This window comes from Drosophila sulfurigaster, chromosome 3, assembly GCF_023558435.1.
Source record: "Drosophila sulfurigaster albostrigata strain 15112-1811.04 chromosome 3, ASM2355843v2, whole genome shotgun sequence".
Classification (NCBI taxonomy): domain Eukaryota; kingdom Metazoa; phylum Arthropoda; class Insecta; order Diptera; family Drosophilidae; genus Drosophila; species Drosophila sulfurigaster.
This window is the reverse complement of record NC_084883.1, coordinates 12993440-13021287: the sequence shown is the minus strand read 5'-3', so window position 1 is coordinate 13021287 and position 27848 is coordinate 12993440. Positions and strand designations below refer to the sequence as shown.

At 40.0% G+C, this 27848-nt stretch overlaps 3 protein-coding genes across 4 annotated transcripts in view; all 3 read right to left on the bottom strand.

Annotated features, from left to right (window-relative positions):
* Positions 1-21861, bottom strand: part of LOC133845503 (uncharacterized) — a 46480-nt gene extending 24619 nt beyond the window's left edge. Inside the window, 2 exon segments of the mRNA XM_062279974.1 lie at positions 3738-4164; positions 21387-21861. The gene's annotated coding sequence lies outside the window, so the exon portion shown is untranslated.
* A 1690-nt stretch (positions 21862-23551) lies between these two features.
* Positions 23552-26657, bottom strand: LOC133842194 (complex I assembly factor ACAD9, mitochondrial). Its single transcript, XM_062275197.1, is given in 4 exon segments — positions 23552-24141; positions 24201-24525; positions 25551-25642; positions 25644-26657. Coding segments are annotated over 4 exon segments (1908 nt in total). The 5' UTR covers positions 26610-26657; the 3' UTR covers positions 23552-23616.
* A 598-nt stretch (positions 26658-27255) lies between these two features.
* Positions 27256-27848, bottom strand: part of LOC133843255 (uncharacterized) — an 83733-nt gene continuing 83140 nt past the window's right edge. For both annotated transcript variants that reach the window (XM_062276715.1, XM_062276714.1), the window contains one exon: positions 27256-27736. In XM_062276715.1, the coding sequence (XP_062132699.1) occupies positions 27258-27736 (479 nt within the window). In that variant the 3' untranslated portion in view covers positions 27256-27257. The remainder of the gene's footprint in view (positions 27737-27848) is intronic.

Genomic DNA, 27848 nt, shown 5'->3' with positions numbered 1-27848 from the left:
CGAGCGAGAGAGTGAGAACGAGAGAGAAAGACAGATTGTTGGGAGGTCGAAGCCTAAACAGAACCGGAATAAAATGAAATGGATTTCAGTGCAGCAACAAAAACAACAGCAAAAGCAGAGGAAGAGGAAGAGAAGTAGGAGGAGGTGTCATTTGGGGGAGTGTGTGTGTGTGAGTGTGTGCGGGGAAGAAAGAAAGAGAGGGGAGTGAGGGATTGCGAGGGCGAAGACGAGTTTTGCTCGTCCACTTGTTTTTTGGTGTTGTACACATTATTATCAAGGATATCGCTAACCAGTTGGCGGTCGGGTGGCAAGGGGAAGTGAAGGAGGAGCGAGCAGGGGAGGTGTTGGGTTTGTCGGCTGCGCGCGCTCAACTCAAGGAAATTGTGTAAAAAAAGGACGAACACACACACATACACACACTTGAATTGTAAACTCTGAACCGAAACGGGACTAGAGCGAGGCGAGGGAAGGGGGAACGTTGGGTCGGCTTGGGTCAGAGTCGTAGTCGGAGTCGGCATCGAGAGTCCCAGCCAAAGCCACACACACACACCCACACAAGGACACACGTTGCGTGGGTGGCACAGCACATAAAAGCAGGCGACAGCGCTGAGAGCGAATAGAGAAGGGGACGTAGAGGGGATAGCTGTAACGAACCCAAAACCGAAGCGAAGGGAAACAGCAAAACTAAAATTGAAAATGGCAACGACGCCGAAAGGGGAAAAGGCAATAACAACAACAGCAGCAATACCAGCAGCAGCAGCAGCAGTGACAGTGACAGCAGCGACGCTGGCAGAGCAAGAAGAAGAGTAGTAATAACAACAACAACTGCCAACTACGGCAAACGACAGCAGCAACAACGACAACAGCAACAACGACAACAGCAACAACAACAGCAAACAAATGAATTTATGCAGCCAACAGCAACTCAACTCAACTCACTCGCAGTCGCCTTTATTGTAGTTGTTGTAGTTGGATATTTATGTAACGGTGAAATAGTTGTTGCTTGTATTTGTAGCTGTCGCAGTGGAAGCAGGAATACATGGAGAAGGAGGCGAATGTAGTAGGAATGCATGGGAAAGGCTCAAAGTGGAATGAGAGCGCGCTCACGACGACGACGACGACCCATAAATTAGAGTGAGAGCAAAACGCACACACGAAGGAGCGCCACGACGCCAAACGAACCGACAGACGGACGAACAAACGAACGAAACGACAGCGAGTGGGAGAGTGCGAATTGAGAGAGTGAAAGAGCGAGTGAGTGAACAAATGCAGCATCGACGGTGGCGGCGGAGGCGAAGCGAAGGTGGGAAAGGCATTGACGTATTTGCCATTTGCAGCGTCGCCTGCCCCCACTCCAAAACTTAAAAGCGAGCTTCGGGCTATGCCAGCAACAACAACAACAATAGCAAAGAGTGCAAGTAGCACAGCAGGCAGGCAGGCAGGCAGCATCTGTGCCAGGCCTCTGCCTCTGTCGCTGCCTGACAGCAGTTGGAGCAAGTACACAAATACAAAAACAAACATAAATGCAGCGCCCAGGCAGAGTGTGGAGACTGCAGAGAGAGAAAGAGCGAGGTAGAGTACCGAGTTCAGAGTGGAGAGAGTGCAAAGTTCGCACCGTGTGTTGAGGGGGCGACGGCGGCTTTTGCGGCTACACAGAATGCACTCAAACAGCAGCATAGCAGCAGCAGCAGCAATAACAACAATGCTGATAACGTTCATCCCAGTGGAAGCCTGTGTAACAGTGGCCACTGGTCACTGCAATCAGAGTGAAAGAGAAAGAGAGATGGTGAGGGAGGAAGAGGTCTGTGTGATTGGACACTGTCGCATTGTAGCTTCACGTACTGTAAAACAAAATGTGGTAGGTGCTTAAAGCTCGTGGCAAGCAGCACAGCACAGCACACGCTAATCATATTTCATGCTTCTTGCGTAATCAACAAAATTAAGACGGGGGCAGCAGGCAGCGATAGAATGTGGAGAACAAAAAGAGACAGCAGAGGTCAAGCTTTTGAATGAAATTTAATAGCATCAAATATGGTCACACTGCGAGTAGAGTTATTCACAGGAAGCAATGACAATTTATGGCATTCACACATTCTACGTATATTGATTTACTTTATGGTATCATATCATTTATGGGATAATATAGTTTTTATTTTTATATCAATAGTTTCCGTTACTTTTAAATCAATTTTCGATTTTTAGTTCCTTATTTTATATTATTTATCTTTTATGTATGTTTATATTTTCATAAGAAAATAATTTTACATTTTATTATAATCTTTTACATTAATATAATTCTTAAAACTAATAAGAAAAGAACTGCTATTAAGAAATGTATTACAAATTCAACTCATCTTTCGCTTTATCTTATCTAGAGACCATATAAAGGGTATAAGCTGGTCTAAAGAAATTAAACGCTTGCTAATCAAAAAGATATATGAGCTGCCAAAGCGAAATATTCGGCATTTTATGGAAAGTTTAATTAGGAAAAAAGGTTAAAAAGTTGCGTCAACGATATGCTTGAAATGCGAAATAACTTTTCAACGAGTCTGTCTCCTAGTTCCCTATCTTTGCTTTGCTTTGCTTTGCTTGACGCAAAAGCTTTTAAATGATGCGGTGATTTCATTAGACAACAAATACAATTAAAATGCTTGTTGCACGTAATCTAATATGTGTCTCTGTCTGTCTGCCTGTCTCTGTCTCTGTCTATGTGTGAGTGTGTGGTGTGTGTGTGTGTTTGTGGAGACAGACAAACAGATGAAAACAGAGACCAAAGCACTGGCATTTAATTAAGGCTTAAATCGGATTATCTGACAAAAGGATGCAGATAACCTTCAGCCACAGACAGAGTTAAAGCCCAGAGCCCAGAGCCATCGATAGCCCTCAGCTGGCTGCAATGGGGCAAAAGGCAATATCAACAACAACACTAGTAAACAACAAGATGAAATTAATCCAAAACTATTGTGGACTTTTCCTTTTAAGAAAACCTTTAAGGATCTGCATGAATAGTAAGTGGATAACTCATAATCTTTTCATAAGCATCGAATATTAAATAATAGAAGATATGATTTTTCCATAGCAGAACTACAGTCTTTATTAAAGAAACAAGAAAACTGAATTAGTCATCCATTCAATAGTTCCATTCAATAACAAACGTAAAGCTATTTATACTAAAAATACCTAAAACATTAAATTATAATAATATTTAATGATAGAAGATAGGATTTTTCCATAGCAGAGCGATAGGAATTTCCGTAGTCTTTATGAAAGAAGCAAGAAAACTGCTTTATTCACCCATTAAATAGTTATCTTTTAACAAACCCAAACTTATTTATACTAAAAATAACTAAAACATTAAATTATAATATTATATGATAGAAGATGGGATTTTTCCATAGCAGAGCGATAGAAATTTCCGTAGTCTTTATTAAAGAAGAAAGAAAACTGACTTATTCACCCATTTAATAGTTATCTTTAAGCAAACCCAAACTTATTTATAATAAAAATAACTAAAACCATACACAAACTCATTTATAAGCATTTATAATTAAATATATTATATTATAAATAACTATTATAATACAGACAACATTATAAAAAAGTATTCTTAAACTAGTTCCACATTCATTTACTTAATTTATTAAGCATTGTTCAACTTCCACACTAATCTAATATGGAAACCGTATTTTTTCCATTGCAAATTTTTTTATCGCCATAATATCTCACTTTGAACTCACCACAAACAATTTGTATAGTCTTCAAGTAGTTTCCGGTTGGGGAGACTTCTGCTTCATAGCTCCATCACTTGTTGTTCTTGTTCTCGTTGATGTTGATGTTTTTGTTGGTGTTGTTGTGGTTTTTGTAGCTTTCGTTGTTGATTTTGACTTTGAATTTTCATATTTATGCAATTAATTATATCGTTTGTTGCCGATGTTGATGTGGTTCACTTGTGGGCAATACTTTGATATTTGAATAATGATTTCATTTTTGATTTTCGTCGACGTTTTGGCCCAGTTAACACACACACACATAAACACACGCGTACGCACAAACACTCACACACACACGCGAATAGAAACTCAAATTGTTGGCTCACAATGTTTGTTCAGTTTTTTTGTTGTTCATGTATTTAAGATTATTGAAATGACGCGAGTTTCCACTGGACTAAAAAGAAAAAAAAGTACAAAATTGAAGGGGTCAAAAACAAATGGAATAATTTTGATATTGAAATACAATTATAATTCATCTGTAATGCAGTTTATGGTGAATATTTTGTAGTATCATAAAATAATACCCTTTAGCTATAAACTCCCCTGTGGAATACATTTTATACATACATATTTAACCTCTTTCAACTTATATTTACCCTTTTCCCCTGTTTTTAATGTAAAAGGTCTTAAAATATCCATTAAATATTGCTCACAAATCTTTTCTCTTTCAATCTCTAATGCTGAATTTCTTATATAAATTTCGCATATCAAAGAGCATTTGCACGTTGTGCAACTTTCATAGCAGTCAGCTTACGGCTGCTTTAAACAGATTAGAAACAGCAACAACAATAAGAACAGCAAGCGACTATTCTATTTGTGTATACAAGCATAATCAGCTTTTGTCAGTTCACAGAGATCCACAAACACATACACACACTTGTTCATGTGTGATTCTGAGTCATTGATACAGATGTATATGTATGTATGTATGTGTACAACAATGGCGCACATTTCGGACAACTTCTGAGAACGATGACGAGACGTCGTTGTCGCCGTTATTTACTGGCCACCAAGGGGGGTAATGAATAAGGGGAGATTGCGAGAGAGAGAGAGAGGGTGTAGATGGAGTAGGCAATATATTGCGCACTTTCGCAGAAAAACAACACCTGTGACAAAAAGGTAAAACAGTAAAAGCAAACACCGACAGCGACAGCGACAGCGACTGCTAAACTGATAACAAACTAACCTAACCTAACCGTATAAATAACTTAAGTAGAGAAAACATTGTTAAAGCAATCAACGATAAGTGTAGCGATTGCCATTTGTTATAAATTAAACTTTTCAAACTGACTAATCACTGCAGTGAAAGAGATTGAAGACCTATTCCAATTTGAACAGCTTAACTACAAGGTACGTTTTCTCTTTCTCACTTAGCTGCATTGCATCGGCAGAAGAAATGAGTGGAAAGGAAAAAGAATGCACACGCCTCCCGAGCGGTTTATCATTTATCATTGGAACCTGAACTCGCTTCCAGTGGAAGGCGGCCGATCAAGCGAGAGCAGCCAATATGCAATTTTAGCTACAAGCAGCACGGCATGCATGTTTGTATGTGTGTCTGTGTGTGTGTATGCATGGTTGCTTGTATTGTTGTGCTGTGAGGGTGACTCGCTGGAAACAGGGCAAGAAAAGGGCCAGAAACAAATAAATAACTACAAAATTTCAACAAGAAAACCAAATTCATCACAAATGCCTCAAAAATGTGAGTTCAATTGGAAGCAAGGCAAGGGATGATGAGATGACGAGACAGCGGGCATTCATTACGACAACGATGATGATGATGATAATGCTGACAGAAGCTGCTTACTGTGTGTGCAAGAGTGAGAGGTAAAATCGACAGTGCAGCACACTCTCTCGCACACACACATGAAAACGAGAGGCCACAATAAAAACCAACGAAATAAATTAAACAATATGAAAAAGAAACACTGCGCGGCCCGTGTACACCAAAACATGCTGGAAGGGGAACGAAATGAATGGAAAGGGTAGCGGAGTACAGGCCACAGCAATCAGCGAGGAACGAGACAAAACCGCCACCAACAGCAGCAGCAGCAACGGCAACGGCGACGGCGGCATCGCAAAACTTGAACGACAAAGCGACAGAAGAGACGGACAAATCGCCAGACGGCAACTTTTTACATACACGAAACGAAACGAAACGAAGCGACAGTGTGACAGACAAGCCAGCAAGCATACAGCAGCAAGGCAGAAAATCCAACTAAATATCGAAATCACAAATCCGCAAACTGAGCTGCGTTATAATAAAAGCAAAACGACAAAAGGCAGCAAAAACAAAAACACCACACAGAAAAAAAAGCACAAATTGTATTTTAGAAACGAATGAGTAAATCAAGCTGAGCCTGAGCCGCATTGGGTTCGAGCTACGACGAGTTCGAGTTGGACTTGAGTTTGGGTTGGGTTGAATGGCAGTGGAGGTGAGGCAAAGAAGTAGTGAAGTGGAATGGCCGCCATCCGCAATAGGCATGCAGACAGACAGAGACAGCGACAGCAAAAGAATCGGTCAAGCCAAAGGCAAAGCGCAGGCAGCGCAGCGCAGCCACTTCAATGCCTTTGAAAGCTTTGCTCTTTATTGCATTTGTTGTTTTTGTAAATTGCAATATCAATAACAGAGCAAAGGCACGCACTTTTCTATTGCAAATACAAATAAACGTGTGTGTGTGTGTGAGTGTGTACCGATCGCAAGGCAAGGGAGAGATGATGGCCATTCAACGGGCGTTCAACGTAAAACACAAAAAGCGCAAAGCATATCCAAGTCAACTACAACTACACCAACAGCGTCCACAATACACACAGTAACTGCGACGCTGGCAGCGCTGCGGGTCGTGTCATGCACACATTTGGTATACACACACACACACACACTCATATGTTTGTGTGTATGTGTATACAAACAGACGGCCGGGCTGGGCAAGCAAACAGCGCCAACAACAACTAGCCAAGCAACACGACGTAAAGAAGAAGCACAGGCAGAAGCAGAAACAGAATAAGAACAGCAACAGCAACAACAACAACAATAACAACCACGACAGCGACAGCAAGACATAAAATAAATGAGCGACACTGCCGCCGCGCAAACATGTCTCCAATGTTGTTGCTTTTGCTTTGCGTTTGCTTTAGCTGTTGTAGTTGTAGTTGTAGCTGTAGCCGTATAGTTGTTGTTGTTCGTGTGGCCGGCCTGGCTGACTTGACTGGCCATTCGTTCATTGCTTCAATTTCGTTGCCGTTGTTTTTTCTCAACGTTTTCTTCGTCGTAATTATTGATACATACAAAAAAAAAAAAAAAAAAACAAAAACTGAACATGCCGATTGCAAAGCAAAGCGACGCCTCATTTTACGCAATAAATCTTGTTGTAGCTAATTATTGCACTTGTATAGCAATTGAAAGCTGCACTTTTCTCTCGCACTCTCTCTCTGTCTGTCACATTAATCTGTCATGCATATTTGTTGATCACTATTAGGGGGTCGAGGAGCTAAGCAGCGCAAAAGCTGACGTCGACTGAGGCGTTGACTGCGCCAATGACTGCGACACTTTGCTCGCGTTTTTATTGATTTGACAATGCGATTGCTGCATGTTTGTATGTGTTTACAGTGCGGCGGCGGCGGCTTTAGATAACTGAAAATAAAGCGCACATACTTTTGCATATATGTATGTATGTATTTTATGTGTGTCTGTATGCTTGCCATAAGAAATATGGCGCTGAGCATCGCTTTTTTCGAATCCTTCTTGCTTGTGGATAACGAGGGGAGGGGGCATAGAGTTCACATACATACAACTGACAAAAGAAAATACGCTGGTCAGGGTGCTGCACAAACACACATACATAAACACTCCGAGAGACACAGACGTGCAAGCCACACACACACACACACACACACACACACTGATACACTCGCAAGACACACACAGACAGCCAAGCATTTGGCTCTGCCGCTGTCGCTGCTCTGCTCTGCTTTGGGCTCTGCTCGCTTGGCTGAGTTCTCGCGCTGCTGACTTCGCTTGTTGGCTGCTTTGGCTTTGGCCCAAACGATTTGGTTAGGTTTGCTTTGCTTTTGGCATTTCTGTGTATCTGTATCTGTCGCACTTCCTGCCAACATCTTTGTTGCTTCTTTTCATCATTTTTTTTCTTTTTGCAATAATAAATATTGATATACACAGTGAGTGGCGCTGCCGCTGCTGCGCTGCTTCTAACACTTTTCGATGTCGCTGCTGCTCTTCTTCTTAATCATTCTCCCACTCACACACACACGCACACTTACACTGTCACAAGTACACTTGTAATGCGTATCATTAAATTTTTCGTAATTTTTGCTTGGCTTTGCCGCCCGTTTTTTCTTTTCTTTTATTTTATTTAATTTTTTCCTTTTGCTTAGCTTTAGCTGACTGACTGCGACGACGACGACGCCTGCTGCTGCGACTGCGACAGCGGCTGTTGTTGCTTGCGCGACCGACGAGTTACCGAACTAAACTAACGAAGCGACGCCACCAAGAGCAACAGCAACGGCAATGCCAACCAATCCAAGCCGAAGCCAAGTGCCAACAGAGGCAGCGGCAGCGACGTCGACAGCAGCAGCAACAATAACAACTACAGCTTTTGGGTAAGGTGTATGTGTGTGAGTGCGAGTGTCTGTATGTGTGTATGTGTGGGGGAGACTGAGACCAAATGACGATGACGACGACTGCGACTGCGACGACGATTATATGAGAAATTTTATTCAGCATTTAACGAACGTGCTTGTGTTTGTTGTTGTTGTGGGCGCAGGCAGCGTTTGTGGAGAGGAGGGGCGCCCAAGGGAAGACAGACAAAGGTGTCAGAGGAAAGACAGCCCAAAAAAAATGCAGAGACCATTTGTATTGTTACAATTTCTTTTTCACATTTAAATATTTTGCTGCTGCTGCTATGGCGGCGACGCAACTGCGACGTCGACGGCGGGCAAAAGTCGTCGTGCATTGAAGTGCTGGTAATTAAAATTGCTACAATAACTAAATCAAATGAGCGAAGCAAAGCAGCAGCAGCTGCTCTATGTGAGTGTGTCTGTGAGTGCGTAATGCGTGTGTGTGCAAAAGGGACTGCAACAACAACAACAACAACAACTACAGTTAGAGCTACAGTGACAGGGCGCGTGGAAGTGAGCAAGCAAATTTTGCAATGTTGCGGCTTGTACTTTGCTTGTCGTTGCCGTTGTCCCCCCACCCATATGTGTGCGTACGCCAAAGAGATAGAGGGAGAAAGAGACTTCGTGTATGTGTGTGAGTGTAATATAAATGAGGCTGGCTAAAGGTGTTCGCTCTGCTCGTTCGCTGTGACTGTCAGCGTCGAGTGTCTATCTCCCCATCTCCTTGTGCCGCTCTTTCGTCTTCATCTCGAGTCATTTTCGTTGCTGTTGTTGTTGCTTCAGTTATTTATGTTGTTGCTGCCAAAAGTTTTGCAGCGGAAATGCGTATTGCTTTTGCTGTTTTTGTTGCTTTTGCTCTTGCTTTTGCTTCTGATGTTGTTTTTGCATTTGCTGCTCTGCTGTTGCGGAAGCTGCGATGCAAATTGTTGAATAATGTCAAAGTAAAATTGCGCGCATGATAAATGGAAATGGACGAATGTGAAAGCTGCAGACAGCAAGACAATTTTCTTGTGGCGCCAACAGGCGTGGCAAGTGGGCGGGATTAAGTGTGGGAGAGGGGGGAGTAAATGCATGCATACAAATACAAACCGCGAATGTCTCAAGTTGCTTTTGCAATTTTCTTTAACAAATAAAATATATCATCCGAATCCATAAATTAACGAAGCACTTTAAATACTCTAAAAACAGCAACTGCAGCATATTTCAAATATGTTTCAACTGCAAGAGCATCAATCATGTGTAGAGGGAGGGGACAGGGGAGGTGGGGGGAAGTGACTGGCGCTAATGGAGCACTTTTGTTGCAATCATCCAATCGTCCAGCAGCGCAACAAAAGTCAGCTAAAATCGAAATAAAATGTAATACACACAATCACACACACATACTTGCATATTCATGTGCACACAACATATACTAAAGCAGAACGATGATGATGATGACGCGAGCAATACAAAACTAGAAAAATAAACACACTTGCCAATGGTCGCAGCTTTGATACTCTGCCAAATTTAATGAAGTTGCACGACTTTCGCTAACTTATTTGTGCTTTTATTTTTAGTAAACAAATTGTTACAGTTCTTTTGATAAAAAATATAAAAATAAATAATTTTTTCAATTTATAAAAATTACATATTTAATACATTTTAATAAAAAAGTGTAAATAGAATATTTACTTTAAATAAAATTTTATGAATAAAACCAAAATTGTTCATATCCCATTAAAAGCTGCTGTATTTTTATATGAAATAATGATTGTATTAATGAAGCCATTCTCGGTCAATGTTAAAAAATAAAAAGATATTTTCCCTATTTTTCTCAATTTTAATAGTTTTTCACCTAATTTTTAATTGTAATTCAAATTACTTCATCTCTAATAATGAAATTTAACGTTTAATGCGTTTGCTATAAAAATTATTATTACTGTTATTCTTGAATTATATATTGTAAACTTCCACTAAAGTTAAAGTATACAAATTGATTTATCATATTAGAGTTAAAAAAACTGTACGTTTTGTATAATTATACTTATTTTTTTTAGAGAATAAATTATGAAGAACAATATATTATTTATGTATTATATAAAATCCATTATATGATTTATTTCTGGAATATGTAATTAAATTGTACAGTACAAAACTGTAACCAAAATAAAAGTGATATTTATAATGATTATGTATTCGCAGTTATTTAAAAGAATTGAACTTGATTTAGAACTTTCGATATTGCAAATGTATTGGGAGGCACTCCACTTATCGCAACTATTCACTTAGACCTAGTAAACAATTGTGAATGAAATTGTCATTAGTAGGTTATAAATTCCCCGTCTCTTCGTTTAGTGCAAGCAATAAAACTGTCGCTGTTGTCAAGCTGTCTGACGTAGCTGCATTTTCTTGGGGTTTTGTGTAGAGTATAAAGCGCAGAATGTTTGGTGGACCTGAAGTGAAATGAAATGTAAAGGGCAACGAGAAGGACGACAACGACAACGACGAGGACAACAACGATGGCAACGCATAGTGCAACAACAGTGGAGCAGCAAGAAGGTTGTGGAGGGGGTGTGTGTGTGTGGGCTGCGGATTATGGGGAGGGGAGAAGAGTTGCAGAGCAGACAAAGGCAGTGGCTGTGATGTCGAACGTAGTTGGTTGGTTGGTTGGCTGCTTGGTTGGTTGGTTTGGTTTGGTTTGGTTGCCTGCCTCGTTGCTGGCTTGTTTCGTTTGCCTGGCGGGGTGAAGGCAAAAGGGGAGACGCTGCTGGCGGGAGAGATGAGAAGGAGAAGGAGGAGGCGAAGGGAGAATGCAGTAACAGCAACAGCAACAGCAACAACAACGACAATGGCAGCTGAGCAAAAGGCGAGCGTGCCAACTACAACAACAAGGATTACAATTCAAACTTGCTCGTCAGCCTGCTTCTGCCTCTTCCTCTTACTCTGCCTTCCTTCCTTGCTTTGCTGCCATTGCCGTGGGCCAAAGCAGAGGAGCCGTGTCGTGCTGAACAGAAGAAGGTGGCATTGGCAGCAGCAGCAGCAGCAGAGCGACAACAACAACAAGAACAACAACAAAAGGGACAGCAACACACAGGCCAAGTTTTGCGCTTCTTCTTCTTCCCACTGTCCGATGAAAGCTGCAGCGAGTGCAGAAGAAGAAGAAGCAGCAGCAGCATACACATGCATAAAAACTGTGCGGAAGAAGCGAGCGAAAGGAACAAAAAAAAAATAAAATAAAATGTTATAAGTACGTGCGTGTCTATCTGCATGTGTGTGTGTGTGAGTGTGTTTGAGTGAGTGAGTGAGAGAGCATCGTTCTTCGCTCTGCGTCCGCGTCGCTGTTGACGTCGTCGTCGACGTTTTTGTGGCCGCTTTGAAATGAAAAGGAACTGCGGCTGCCGCTGCGTCGCGCAAAATAAATGAGAGCGCAGCGCGCGACCCAAAGCAAAACAAAGCAAAGCCAACACACAAAACGGGCGACTTTTTTTTTCTTCGTGTTTTTTTTCGCTTTTGTTAATTTTCATCAGTTGAGCAAATGAGTGCAAGTCTCTGAGAGCGAGCACAAGAGAGAGACAGAGAGAGAGAGAGGTAGATGGCTGCTGCTGCTGGCGTCGAAGTTGGAAGTCAGCATCACAAAGCTGGCCACAGAAAAGCGGCAACGGCGACTGACTCGCTGAATTTCCTACTCAAAGAAGTCCAGCAGCTAATTGGCAACGTGCAACTTGCAACTTGCAACTGATTGCCACAGCGTGGGCTTCGTCACAAATTGCAGACAGTCGCAAGCAGCCAAATGTTGCCCACAAATTAAAGCCAAGGACATCACGAAATCCAATTGTTTCCTTAGAACAGACCACTTGAAATTTCCAATTAAATAATAGACCATTAATTCGCATTCTTTTGAAAGTGAGAGAGTATACACAAATCGAGGAATAAACAATTTCAAAAATGTTTAACAACATCAATCCCTAAACACTAAATTAATAACATGCTTATAAACTTTTGTTTGCACAGCTGCGGCGCTAGGTGGCGCCAGTGCAACTTTTTCTTCTCTTGTTAGCAGCACAGAAAATAATTTCTTTACTAACTTTCGTGTCTATTAAGTAAAGAGCTTTAATTAAAAGTGTGGTAAAATATTCGTTTTCATTTATGATGGACAGTTTTCAACTTAAGCAAGAAGCGTTTATTCTATTAATGTTGATATTAAGTGAAATCTCATTTACTAAGTTCTAGTTTACTTGATAAAATGAAGCATGCTAAAAATGTTCATTCATCATTTCCATTGAAATGATTTTTAAACAAAGGAAACTATTGTTATTCGATTTAGATGCCTTTTTTAGGTAATTTTTTTTATTTTGCAAAGCTTGCCCATTTAGATTCTTTTCAGTATTTAAGATTAAATATGTTCTCTTCTATGACAAAATTAAAAAAATATTCGGAAAACTTAACTAAAACACTATTTAAACAGTGTTTTATTTTGAAACTTTATTATAATGATGATATGCTTTTCGCATTGAATATATTCTCAATGAAAATTAAAAAAATCTTAGAAAAAGTTAAGATTTTATTAATGTTATAATTTCATTCATTGTCTTAAAAATCCATTTGAACATTTTAAAACAATGTATATTATAATATTGACATGTTTTTTTGCATTGAAGAGCCGTAATTACAAATTTAAAGTGTCCAGCTCTTTTAGGTCCCAAGATTGTCGAAGTTTCTGAGATAAAAGAGAATACTTGCTACTTAAATTTAGAGTGAACAAGTAAGAAAGCTACAGTCGAGTGTACTCGACTGTGAGATACCCGCTACCCATTTTGAATAAAATAAATATATTTTGCGGTATTTTCTCAAAATATACCGAATATACTGCAAAATACTAAAAATATACCAAATGGTATATTTGGTATATCGGCATAGTACCGCATTCAAAATATACCATAGACGGCACAATATACCAGATTGTCAGCCAAAGCAACCCAGACCCCTAATAAGTAGGCTTTTTTGCCCATACAAAAGTATTTCTTTAATAACTTCGACAATTTTTATCTGATTGCAACCAAATTTTCAGAAATCATAACTACTATAGTAGTTATTATATATACCAAAATTCGGAACTCTAGCTTTAAAATTACGCTTGTTATTCGATTTTTTTGATTTGCGGGGGCGGAAGTGGGCGTGGCAAAAATTTGAAACAAACTTGATCTGCGTGCAAACATAACAAATGCTGTCGAAAAAAAATTATAGCTCTATCTCTTATAGTCTCTGAGATCTAGGTGTTCATACGGACGGACGGACAGACACACAGACGGACAGACGGACAGACAGACAGACGGACATGGCTATATCGTCTCGGCTGTTGACGCTGATCAAGAATATATATACTTTATAGGGTCGGAGATGCCTCGTTCTACCTGTTACATACATTTCCTGCCGGCACAAAGTTATAATACCCTTCTACCCTATGGGTAGCGGGTATAAAAATGAAGGAAGGGTGGTAGACTTTTATTTTTACTTTAGTAGTCAATATCGACTAATAAAAACTGTTAATTTCATTTCTTCAATATTGCAATGCTTAAAAAAGATATTCATAAAAATTTGAAAGCCTTAAATTTAGTTCAGAAAGTTTTGAAATCACACTAATAAAAATAATAGTAATACACAATACTTGCACATTTAAGAAGATTAATTATAAAGGCTTTTGAATTGAATATTGATTAGAGCAATGGATTCAGCTGAAGGGGAAGTCTAACTAAATTTCATACTAGCGTAGTTTAATAATAATAATCTTCCTCAAACGCTAATTAGACGGTTGTAACTGCAGTTCCTCGGACAATGAGCTTTTGCGCAAAGCTTTCGGGATATCTTACGAGTAGCTTGCAAGGATTGGCAGACCAGCAAATCTGTGGAAGAGGGAAAGAGTTGTGGGTGGACTTGTCAATTATTTGCAAGTTTCTCAGTTGGAATGAAGCTCAATTCGTGTACGTGCGTCCGTTTCGTCTCGGATGGAGAATTGAGAAGGACAAGTCCTAATTGGTATACGAATCTGTCTGTCGAATGACATCTGGCCACATATATTCGAGGCTGCATGCAATGAGCATTAATTAATTATTGATAATGTGCTGTGGACCAGCCCAAGTGGATACAAAGTGATGGTGGTGGGCCACGCCCACCCACGGAGAAGGTGTGCGGGGTGGAAGACAGCCAGTCAGTCAGTCAGGCATCTCAAGCTCTTTTAGCGTCAAGTCAAGTCATGCAAATTACAACAATTTCCGCACAGGCGGCAACAGAAATAGATGTGAAGATTCGCAAGTCTAGCTGTGTGTGTGTATCTAATGCGTATGATGAGGAGGCGGGGGGCGGTGGAGAGAAGTGGGGGAGTGGCAAGATGAGTGCTGCATATGGCGACAAACGTTGTCGCTCTGTCGTTCTGCTCGTCGTCATCGTCATCGTCATCGCATCGTCTTTGTATAATTTCGCACAATAGCAAAGAAAATGCTCGCTGCGCAGCTACAAGATACAAACTGCATCTGCAGCTACAGATACAGATACAAAAACACACACTCATACGTCGCAAAAGTTTTCGCTGCACAAATATAGCAGAGCAGAAGGTGGAAATGGCATCAGGTTGTGAGCAGGAGAGGAGCTGAAGCTGCAGCAAGCTGCGAGGCATGCAAACACAAGATACGGATGCGGATACAATATATTCCCACTTTAGAGATACATCATGCAAGTGAGCGAGAGCAGCGCACATACATATGTACATAAATACAGTCGCAGTTACAATCATAGTCACAGTCGTAGTAGCAGTTACAATTCTAGATTCCAGGATTGGTTAATAAATAAGCAGCAAAAGAAGGATTTTACTTATTAAACATAAACAAATGTATTCTTGTCAAATAAATTACTACTATCACAGTCGCAGTTACACTTATAGCCAATCGCAGTCACAGTTACTTTTTCACTTCACATGAAGTACAACTAAATTAATTAAAACTTTAAAGAGCAGATAATTTGAAATACAATACAATACAAAAAATACAATGACAATCATAACAACCGCAATTCCTGTAAGATCTACACTTGTAATCACAGTTACTATCACAAATAAGATGAAAATCACAGTTACTTTTTCACTTCACTTGTCGTAAAATTGAATCAATTAAAACTTTAAAATGCAGATACATTAAAATATAAATAAAAAACAATTACAATAGCAGTTCCAAATGGAACACACTATCTTAACAAATGAAATTCTTTTAATAGCTAACATAGTAGTCACAGTTACTATCACAAAAACAGCAACAGTCCCATTTACAATGAATCAAACAGTAATAAATTCCAGGCAGACTAAGAGTCGCAGTAAAATGATACTATTACATTCGCAGTTTTAATTAAAGCCAATCGCAATCTCACTTAAAATCAATGAAATCTTTAAAGGGTAGATAATTAAAAGTATAAACAATGAACAATTATAAAAGCAGTTCCATTTATACCAAGGAGTCACAATCATAAGAAACGCAATTCCTGTAACAGCTAAAATAGAAATCACAGTTACTATTACAAATAAGGTGACAATCACAATTACTACTAATAAATTCCAGCCAGACTAAGAGTCGCAGTAAAATGACTGTCGCAGTCTCAGTCTCAGTCTCAGCCGCAGTCACAACCACAATCACAATCGCAGACTCAGTCACAATTATAACCATAGTCGCAGTCTCAGTCACAGTTCCCAAATCACATTCATTCGGCCCAAGGGCAATAAGCTGTTGAAGTCCTGCTGGCGACTTCAATCGACTCGCGACGCGGCAAAATCTTCTTCTGCTCCCCCAAAAACCATGTTGCCATTTTCACAAAATTCAACAATTCACATACACACACACTCGCAAACACACGCACACACTCACATGCTGGGTCACACTTTTGTACATTTGTCATGCCCATAATGAAGTCGAACGACAAAAGCTTTCAAGGGTTGCTCTCCTCACACACACACAATGTTCGCATTCGTACTCCATAGTCTCTTGTTCTTCTCCTTGTTCACCTCACACTTCCAGTTCCATGTTCCACACAATCGCGTGTCCAACCAATAACAGCAACAACAACAACTACAAGAACAACAACTACAGCAGGAGTAGCAAAAACTTCCATTAAACAGCGCATGGAACGAGTCAAGTTTAAGTTTCAGTTTATACCTTTTTCACTTGTGCTTATCGATTGCACGACTCTAGTTTAAATAAATTGATAACTAGCATATAAATACGAGTACGTTATGAGTTGAATTCGTAAACTGCAATTTACATTTTTCCTTTGCCTGCCTTCCTTTAGTCCTTATAATCTTCCCTCTCTTATTATTTTGCATGATCGTCACAGCTGTCGACAAAGCGCACTTATGACAGCTGTAATGATGCGAGAGAGCGTGTGCGTGCGAGTGCGACAACACGATTGAATGAACGAGAGACGAAGAAGAGAGGCAAACACAGTTAGTCTAATGACAGTGGGCATCATCTGTTATCGCTTCAATACAGAAGCAGATGCTGCACAGTTGTCAATGCGGTCAATTGTGTTGGGTTTTTGTGTGTGTTGTGTCCGCTGCTTTCCACTTTGCTTATTTCTGGAACACTTCCACAATTCCGATTCCAAATAGCATAAATAAAAAGGGGTGCTGTACAACTACCAACCTAATTTCTTTTTTAATTGCATTTAAAACTAATCATTTCGGCAGTTATGGTAACGGAGAAGTTTAAAGATAACCAGAACTTATAATTGTGTTTAGCGAATGGCAAATATTAACTTTGTTACCAAAATTTTGAAAGTATGTAATTTAATATTAGATATAATAGAGGATAATTTACCTAACAGCCTAAACATTTCCTTAACAAATCAACTAAAATTGAATTTAAGTTTATTTAAACGAGTTAGGATACGTTATTAATGATATTTATAAATAGTTTAGGAATAACAAAGATGAGGTTGTAGGACCTTATTTCAGAACTAATTAATTCACAACCCATAAACGAAAATACTACACTTCAATAAACTTAAACATCATTAAACATTTTTTTAATTACATTTTGTGGATTTAACAGATGCCCAAGCAATTTAAAAAATAGTACAAATTTTGCAAAATAAAATTCTATAAAAGCAGACCACAATTGTTTATTTTTAATGTTTAGGTGCCAAAATTCCACGAATTATTTGCCTCATAAATAAATATGAAAAATTCATGATTAAAGCTCTTAAAACTAAATGGGTCATATAAAATATGATGAATTATCTCCAAACTGAATAAATTCTGATTTAGTTTCTGTTCTCTATTTATTTGGTCATCAAAAATACTGTGTAGTATTATCTCAAAACTGTAATGTTCTGTATAAATTCTCATTTAGTTTTTGTCCTCCATTATATTTAGATCTGTATAATTTCTCCCATCAGTTGTTTAGTTAATTTTCTTAACGCTGTAGGCCAAAAACACTACACAATTGCAATGTCTGGCGTCTTTCGATTCACATGACAACCAATCAAATGAAATCCAATTAAATTAAGCTAATTAAAAATACCTTGTTATGGCGATAAAAAGAAAGCCACCCAACGAAAAAAAAAAAAAAAATACAAAAACAAAACACAACGAAATGAAACCAAAAACACAAAAACGCAACAAAAAGAAGAAATGAAATGAATAAAACGAACAATTTCGACCGCAAAATCCAATGAAATATTGTTTAACATTAAAAGTGGCAAAGAGCGAGAGGCGTGAACAGTGTGGTGGGGGGGAGAGAGGCAGAGGCGAAGAGCAAGGAGGGGCAAACACATTGCAAAACGTACGCCCAACAAAATTATTTCTGTTTGTAAACCGAAACTTGCGGAGGCGGCAAAGGGAAGAGGCGCACAGCGAGGAGGAGGGGAGCGAGAGAGAGGTTTGCTGTTTGGGGACTTTGCAATTTGCACTCATCTTTAGCATTTTGCAATTTTGCCGTTAGTGTTTTGCAGCTGCAACCGAACGGCATAAATTCAATTACTGCCAATATTTTCAAAGCGATGCCAACAACAACAGCAGCAGCAACAACAAATTCAATTTTCAGTTATCCATCGACTCTATCTATCCATCTGTCCAACTCTTGCTCTCTCTTTCTTTCCTCTCCCTCTCTCTGTCCCATTGGCGTGTGATTTTTTGCACTTTTAGCTTGCAGTTGAATTCGTATTTATGTGGAAGTGTAAGTGTGTGTGTGTGGATGTGCGTGTAGGTGTGAGTATTTGTGAGGGGTCGTCCACGGGGGCATTGCACATAACACGAATGTGTGCGTGCGTACGTGCGTGCATGTGTGTGTGTGTGTATGAATGCTGTGCATTACAATGCCAGGGGACAACAATCCAAACATTCTGCTTGCACTTGCTCACCCCTCCCCCTCGCCATCTCACCACCTCATCCTCATATCCAATTAGTGGGCAGCCCCCAAACTGACATCAGTCAGAGCCAGTTTCGATGTTCTCATTGTTCCAACGTTTGGTTTTTATAGCCTCTCGATATACACACATTCATTCTCATTCTCTATATTTGTATGTGTGTGTGTGTGTTTGTGTGTAGTCTGCTTGTTGTTACTGTGTCTGCATTCGGCATTTGCCATTTTGTTTGCTCTTCTTCTTGTTGTTGTTGCTGTTGCTGTGCCGAACTCTTCGCTTACGCTTATCTGCCATTTAAACGACGACGCCGTCGCTGTTGCTGCTCTGCTTTTGCCTTTACTTGCAAAATTCGCCGTTTCGATTTCGGTCGCCAATTCTTCCATTCCCATTCCCTTTCGCATTCCCATGCCCATGCCCGTGCCCGTCCCGTTCCCTTTCCCATTTTGTACCCTTGACGCGCATCTCTCGAGTTCAGTGGAGCTCAAGGTGCAACATTGGCAACGGGCCTCCGCCTGCTGGCCTGAACTGAAACAAAATGCCAGGCACTGAAACTCTCTCACTCACTCACACACACATACACACTCTCACACATATGTGCAAGCCAAGCAAGTGTATGGGTGAGTGTGCGACGCCACCTGGCGTTTGGGGGGCGCAGCATTTGTCGCCATTTATTTACACGATTAGAAATCGATTTTATGCGTTTGGACAATATTTCAAATGTACAGAAGAAATTCACAATAATACACACACACATGACAGCCGCGTGTGTTTGTGTGATTGTGTGTGTGTCGCCGTTAAAATGATTTATGTCAAGCTTATCGACGGCAAAGAGGGTTGCGATTCCATGCCATCGATTTGTGCGTGTGTCTGTGTTAGTAAAACAGTGTGTGTGTGTGTGTGATAGTGTGAGTAAGAGGTAAGACTCTAATACACGCCCTCGCACAAAAACTACAAAAGAAAAAAAATCAACTTGATAATCGTAATTCGTAATCTACGCCAAGCTAATTAACAGCAAATTATGAGCATTAAATACAAAACACTTAACATCCACACATTAAACAAATTCAACTGAAAACAATTGCCATTAAACACACACTGTTGCAAGCTTGCTGGTTGGCTAATTGATTAATAACTTTCAAGTTGAAATTGCTTAAAATACTGCACAACAATAATAAAATGCGCACTCATTTCATAAGAGCGAGTGAAAAACAAGCGAAACAACAACAACAACGACAACGACAAAAAAAAAAAGATGGCAAAACGAAGAGCAAATAAAACAAAATCCAAATTCAATCCACTTGGCGGCAATGCGTGCTCTGCCACTGCGCTCTGCCTCTGCCGCCTAGGCCAAAATGCTAGCAAAAACAACGACTACGAAACACCCACATTGCCAATTTATAAACACACACATACATACAGATACACATTGCGCGATCCAACGACAACAGCAAAAGCAGCAATTCGTGAGCAAATCTCAAATAAAAGCACGCAAAGTCAACGACGCCGCGACGTCGCTGCTCCCACTGTGTGTGTTGATGGATTGTAACCCACACACATACACAGTCGCACACTCTCACATACAGTCACCGCCAGAGGCCGAGAAAAAAATACAATCCAGTGGAATCGGTTTGGCCGGTGACTCTGTCGTGCCTGTCTTCTGTTTCTTGCTTTCCTCCCTGCTGCCCTGACTTCTGGCTGCGGCTGCCCTACCAATCAACTAACCAATGCTTCTTTGTCTGCGTGTGTGTGTGTCGTGTGCCAGTGCTCATGGCGTTCACTGTCACTGAGTCCGAAAAAGAAGAAAAACCAAAAAAAAAACACAACACCCTGCGGAACGAAACGAAATGAAATAGCAGGCAGCAAAACTCCTCTGCCGCCACCGCTGCTAGCTGCTGCTGTTCACATTCTTCTTTGGTCTTTTATTTCTCCAATTTTTATTGTTTGTAACTTTTGGTGCGTGTGCTAAGTTGCGATCCCAACCCTGCCGCGCCATCAACTACCTCCGCTCACTATACATGTCACGATACCCAACAAGAAAGCGCTCAATCTTCGAGTTTAAATTATTGCTGCTAAAAGGCAAAAAAAAAAAGAAATACGAGTGGAGTAAGAAACGAAGTTGCTCGACTGCGAAATACCCGCTATTTATTATTTGTTAGGAAAACACAAGTTTGAGCAGCAGCTATACGATTAAAGACAACTAAAATTGTATTCATGTAAAAAATTTAATAACTTCATTTTATTTTCAATTGACTGCAAATTAAAATGCCCTGTTAACTTTTGTGTAACGGTTACAAAAACCGAAGCCGCACATGAGTAACAACGACAGAACGAAAGAAAGAGAGAGAGAGCGAGAGGTCTTCAGTTCAACTACCCCTCGTGTTGTCGCTTCTATATCGTTGTTGTTGCTGTTGAGTTTGTTCCATTCCCACCCATCAAAATGTCAGCGGGGAACGTAGCTGCTTCTGCTGCTGCTGCTTAGAGCACCAACAAATGCGATGCGAAATGCGAACGCAATTTTCTGTGCATAACAACAACAAACACCCCACATTTTGGGGTACAATTTGATGAGCAATTCGGCCGTTTGGTAGTTTTTATATTAAAACTCACCTGTGTCAAGTTAAACGCTGCTTGCTGCTTATGCCCTTGCCGCTTTCTCACTTGTCGCTGCTCTCTTCTTCGTTGCTATATTCTCCAATTGATTTGCAACACTTTATTCCTTTTATTTAGTAATTCTTTATTTTATTTTATTGCACAATTCACTGCTTATGCTTCTTTCACACAACCACACACACACGCACGCACTCGCCGCACACACACTACACGCGTAGCAATAAATTTTATCCGTGGGCGTTTTTTATTCTTTACTTTTCTTATGCTTTTTCTTTTAAAATTTTCCACACTATTTTGCACATTAAACTGTTGTTTTCCTTTAATTTTGTGCAATGTTCTTACACATGTGTGTATGTAAGTATGTATTATTATTTTGTATTTGAAAAATAATGCATGAGAAAATGGCCAGAAAAATACTTTGCGCACTTTCCACTTGGACGATGTTAAAAACACGCGCGCGAACCGCACGACAACCGAAACGAAAATGAACCGATTGCCAATAAAATTGCAAAACACGAATGGAATCGGAATTGAAATTGCCGTTGGAATAAAATGAAATGGAACGACGTTAACGTCTGCGTCGACAGCGCAGCGTGCAGAAAAAGATTAGCGACAGCGCTCGCGTGGACTCAGGCTCAGCTTTTGAGCTTTGTTGCATCCGATTGTGCTCAGTTGAGAAGCTTCAGAGTAGTGAGTGTATTTTATAAGGTGAGCTCAAAAGCTCATTAGATGAGTGATCAAAAGATATCGTGTGTTTCGTTTGCCCCTTTCGGTACATTTTTGTACATTTTGTGTTTGTTGGCACTATTGAATACATTTACTATAATATTTACAAGATAGAACTTAAAAAATTCATTAAAGAATTCAATTATTTTTCCTTTATTTTTTATATTGTTTGTAAAATATTTATGACTATAGTATATATAAGTGAAAGTGTTCGGTACAATTTTATAAAATAAGAAATAAACGTTTTCATTCGGCTTACAAGTTTGAGCAGGGAATGTCATTTAATCAATTTTATTATGTTTTTATAATAAATTCCACAACATACAAAATTTAATTTTTTTATTTTTGTTAAATTTTGTTCTATATTTGTTTATGTTAATTTATTTTTGGTTGTGGAAATTAAAATGCGGGCGGCTTCTGTGAAAGGGGTCAATTTTTCATAATGATAAAATAAACGCTAGAATTAATATTTAATTTTTATTTTATTAAATAGCATAACATCATTATTTTATTTATATTTTATTAAATTTAGCTTTACTGTCAATGTCGCGCTTTAAAAAAACAAAAAGTTGATTGCTAGCGCCATCTGTGGTTTGCCGGCGCAGAGACATTTAAATGTATGCAGCTTAAAAGTATGCTACAAAATTTGCTGCACCTTGCTCTTTTTAAAAATTAGAAAAATGATCCTAGCTCTGTCATATCCTTACATATTTTGACAGGACTTGTTGCATTCAATTCGTAGAGACCAAATCTATCGATTGGCATCAAAAAAAATATGGGGTCATCTAAGAATCCAACACTTGTAAAATTTCAGCTTCGGAGCGAAGGGAGTTAAGCAAAAAATGCAAAATCCTGGCTAGCTCAAAAACTAGCAGGACGATTTGAATGTCCTTTGGCCAGAAGGTAGTCCTATCAAAACTATACTATTTAACTTTAATTTGATGCCGATCCTGTCAAGGATTCCAGAGATATAGCTAATTATCTCTATAGGAAAAAGTCCTTATAACTCGGACGTTTGAAGGACTATCAAGGATATTGTTACGGTTTCTGCATGTGTTGGTTGATATTTTGCGTTGTGGAAAACTATATGCAAATCGTTCTTAAAATGGGGGAGTTACAGCGGAAAATATGATTTTTTGACAATTTTTACGTGCTCCCCCCTTGGAAAAATTTTCGTCGAATTTTTTTGTGGAATTCTGGAAATATTTGTATGTCAAACTATAGTGTTGTCATGTTTGATCACAAAAATTCATGTTCTTTTGAAATACTTCGTTATCCTGCTGAGTTATGGCTCCAATTAACATGTTCTTTGAGGAAAATAGCTTGTATTTTGTTTTTATCCTTTCGTATTTTGACAGGTCTTTAAAAGTGCACATTATTGAACATTATCAATCAACAAATCAAAATCGCAACTCACAAGCATCAAACACTTACAATTATTATTACAATTAATAAATTTAATCTGGCTTGCAGCCGCATGATAACAGAGAATAAAACCAACTTAGAAGTTAAATGTTAACGGATGCACAGCAAAGTAGCCCTTGCTCTTGGTCACCTGCGACGCCAGTCGCAACAGATTGTTGTCGTTGTTGACATAGTTGCCGCTGTAGATCTCCGTGGCCAGTCGCAGGACATCATCACGTCCTTGAGTGCAAATGGCCGAAGCAGTGAGCATCTCATGATCCGCCAGCGGGAGGCCAATGCAATAGGAGCGCGAGGCACGTGCCACACTCGACCACATGGCATAGATGGTGCTGACAATGTTGGCCAGACGTTGCATCTCATGCTGACGCTCCACCACCGCATTGCCATGCTTGGTGAACATCAGATCCACAGCCATGTGAAGGCGAGCCACCGAATGTTCGATGCACTGAGCCGCCGGCTCCAATGTGGGATGCAAATTCTCCGCCAGCAACATGCGTGTCTTGGGCTGCTCGAGAGTGTTGGTGGACAGAAACTTGCCAAAGATGTGGCCGGGATTGTAGAGCGGATTACGTGACTTGCGCACACCTTCGTTCATTTGTTGCTACAACGGAAGAGTATAAATTAAGTATAAATTATTTAAATAACTTAACTTTAACTTACGCCCGCATGTTGCAAACCCGTCAACGCTATGAACAAACTCAGCGTGCTCAAGGATTCGCCCTGCGTGCAGAGCTGAGCGGCATCCCGTAATCCTTGCTCCCAGAACTGTCCACGATGCAGACTCTGTGGCCCCAGCAGCGTCAGACTCTGTGAGGCAATCGTGTACAGTTGCTGCAGCGTGTAGTATTTGGTTATGCTGCTCTCCAGCGTCACATCCTGGCCAGCAAATTCATCCAAGAGACCGGCGGTCATGTACAGCATGCTCTCCATGGCATAGATGGAACAAGTGGCCTGCGACAACTGCACGCGCGTCAGTTCTAGATCTCTGTGTGGATATAACGATTAGTAACTGCTATGAAAAGTAAGAAAGCTACCGTCGAGTGTGCCCGACTGTGAGGTACCCGCTACCCATTTTGAAAAAAAGCAAAACAGTGCGATATTATTGTTAAAATATACTACATTGATATACTGAAAAATACTAAAAATATACCAAACTATATAATGTGTATATTGATATTTTGAATTCAATCAAACAATCCAGTATTATTCTTAATTACACAACAAAAAAACTGAAATATGTCAATGGTTATAATTGGTATACTAATATTTTGAATGAAATCAAAACAGTGCGGTATTATTATTATAAAATGTGCTAAAGGATATAATTTATATTTTGATATTTTGAATAACAGCAAAACAGTGCGGTATTACTCTTAAAATATACTAAATTGATATACCGCAAAAATACTTCAAATAATTAGTACTACATTCAAAGTATACCATAGGGTATAAAATATGCCATAAATATACCGAACTTGCGACTCTACCTTTAAAATAAAAGCAATCAGTGCGATATTATTCTTAAAATATGACAAATTAAAATATATCACACAAAACACTGAAATATTCAAAAGGCTATAGTTGGTATATTGAAATAGCATCCAAAATATACCATAAAGTACAAAATATACCATATATGTACTGAAATTTGTGACTCTAGCTTCAAAACTACGCTTGTTATTTGAATTTTGTCGGGGAAGGAAGTGGGCGTTGCAAAAAATTTGAATCAAACTTAATCTACGTGCAAATATAACAAGTGCTGTCGAAAAAAATTATGTGTCTATCTCTTATAGTCTCTCAAATCTAGGTGTTCATATGGACGGACGGACAGACAGACAGACGAATATGGCTATATCGTCTCAGTTGTTGACGCTGATCAAGAGTATATGTATATATATAGACTTATGTATAGGGTTGGAAATGCCTCCCTCTGTCTGTTACATACATTTTCTGAAGCCACAAAGTTATAATACCTATGGGCAGCGGGGGTATAATTAAGGAGTTACTCACTTCAATTGGACGCCACACTGCTGCGTGTCTACACTGAAGCTGGCCAGCTGCTGCAACAGACGCTTGGCGAGCACAATGCCCGTGAGGCTGCCCCCGTAGACGCGACGAGCGCACCAGCTGCTCCGCATAACGATTGCCCTCGTGTGGCAGGCCCAGAAGTTGCTCCTCGGTCAGTTGCACCTGATCGAAGTGGATGCGACGCATGCTCGCCGCCTGGCAACCGAATGTTTCATGTGCTTCGCCAAGACGCACGCCCTGCTGCTGTGAGTCCACCAGAAAGATGGTGCTGCTGCGTCCCAGAGTGCCGGGCACATTCGGCTGCTGTGTCTGCGCCAGCACCAAAAACAATTGTCGTTGTCCAGCTGGAGCTGTGAGCACAAATGCCTTTTCGCCATTGAGCAGCCAGCAGCGACGATCCGCATCGTATTGCGCCTGGGTGGCAAAGAAGTCATCCTCCGGTGGCGTGTACTCCAGTATGGCTTCACTGGCCACGAGCTGTCCTGAGGCCAGTTGTGGCAAGTAGCGTTCTTGCTGCTCCAATGAGCCCAGCTCACACAACAAATCCACAACTACGCGATGCGTTTGCAGTCCCAGCGCCAGGCTGGTGTGCTGTGCCTCGGGTTCGCTGGCCATAAGACTGGCGCTCCACTTGTAGCCACGACCTTCGTAGTCGGTGGGCACATTGAGTCCGTAGAGTCCCAGTTGCTTTAGCTGCGTTTCCTGCTCCTGCTGTTGCTGCTCTTCAGCAAAATAATTGTTCAACGGGAGCAGCGCATTCTGCAGATTCGCCATCTCATCGCGAGGTATGACTTCGGGGTAGCCGAGCAGCTCGCGATCTGTGAGGCCCACAAAGAAGTTCTTTGCCAGCGGTTCACGTGCCGGCAACTTGCCCGTCTCCTCTGCTGCCTTTGTCACCTCCTCCTGCTGCTGTCCCGCATGCTGCGCATTGAGCTCGCTTCTCGCCTTGTTGCTGCTGCTGCGCGTTAATAATATTTGTCCTCGCCGGCTGTGGTTTTCATTTAACAATTTTACGGCACGCGATAACAAACTGTAGCGCATCTTGAATTACCTAATTGTCACTAGCAACTGCACAAAAACACCGTTGGCGCTATCGACTTATCGATTATGCCCGATAACGATGATTTGTGACGAGCATTGTTGTTTCTCTTGTCAGCCAAACATTAATTATGCATTACTAATCATTGCTTATTATAACAAAAATTAAGCTTGAAATATTAAAAATAAAACAATATTTTTTTTAACTTTAATTAATTTCAAATTGTATTTTATATTCAACATCTGAATAATATATACCATTTTCCAACCAACACACTAGGCTGGTCACACTTTTCAGAGGCGCCACATTGTGGATGAAGAAATATTTGATGTATCTGAGAATTTATAATATTATACAAAACTTTTATTATACATTCACAAGCCTCTAAATCAAATTTAACGTTTAAGCCTAAATCTGCACAAGTATTTGACATTTATGAATTTTCAGTATTAATGCCACTAAATGCAGTCAAGTTTGCAGTTTGTTTTGACTGATGCTGCAGCCCTTGCTTGTTTGTAAACAAAAGACCAGCTGATTGTCGAATCAAAGCAAAAGCTTGAAAATGCAATGTGAAGATGTATGCCAATAAGTAGGATTTATCTGTTTGATAAAAATTCGAAACTTCACATTATAAAAAACTCCACTTTTATTCAATCTTGCCAATCAACTTCAGTTTCATTCTCAGCCTCCTCTTGCAACTCGTTCATTTTTGTCAACATTGCCAATCTGAACGAACGTTGCTGTCTACTACTTAATTGATCGTAGTCCATCAATAGACTTTTGAAAAACAAACCACTTGAAGACTCCGTTGTTGTCTCCTGTGCCATTGGCTTAAAGCATTCACTCGATGATTTAACCATTTCCGTCTTGATCTTTTTAGTTGACACTGCGAATGTTCTGGATGAGCGCATTTTTGATTCAGAACTTATGCTACTTGTATCTTGGCTATCCAAGGCGGCAACGGGATGCTGTTGATGCACATAGTCCTTTAGGAAAGCCATAGAATCGGCCAAATACCATTTCTTTTTTCGCTTTCCACTCAAGTTCAGTCTCGAGCCATGTCGCTCATCTCGCAAATATCTGGCATATGAATTACGTAAAACAGTCCATTTACTTTTACAATCGGATACTGCAAGTTAAAGATTTAAATATGTGGCGCTTTAATAAAACAGTGTGGCAGCATTTTTTGGAATGCAACTAAACTCATCAGCCCAGCCCTCGTTTTTTCAAGGAACGAAGCA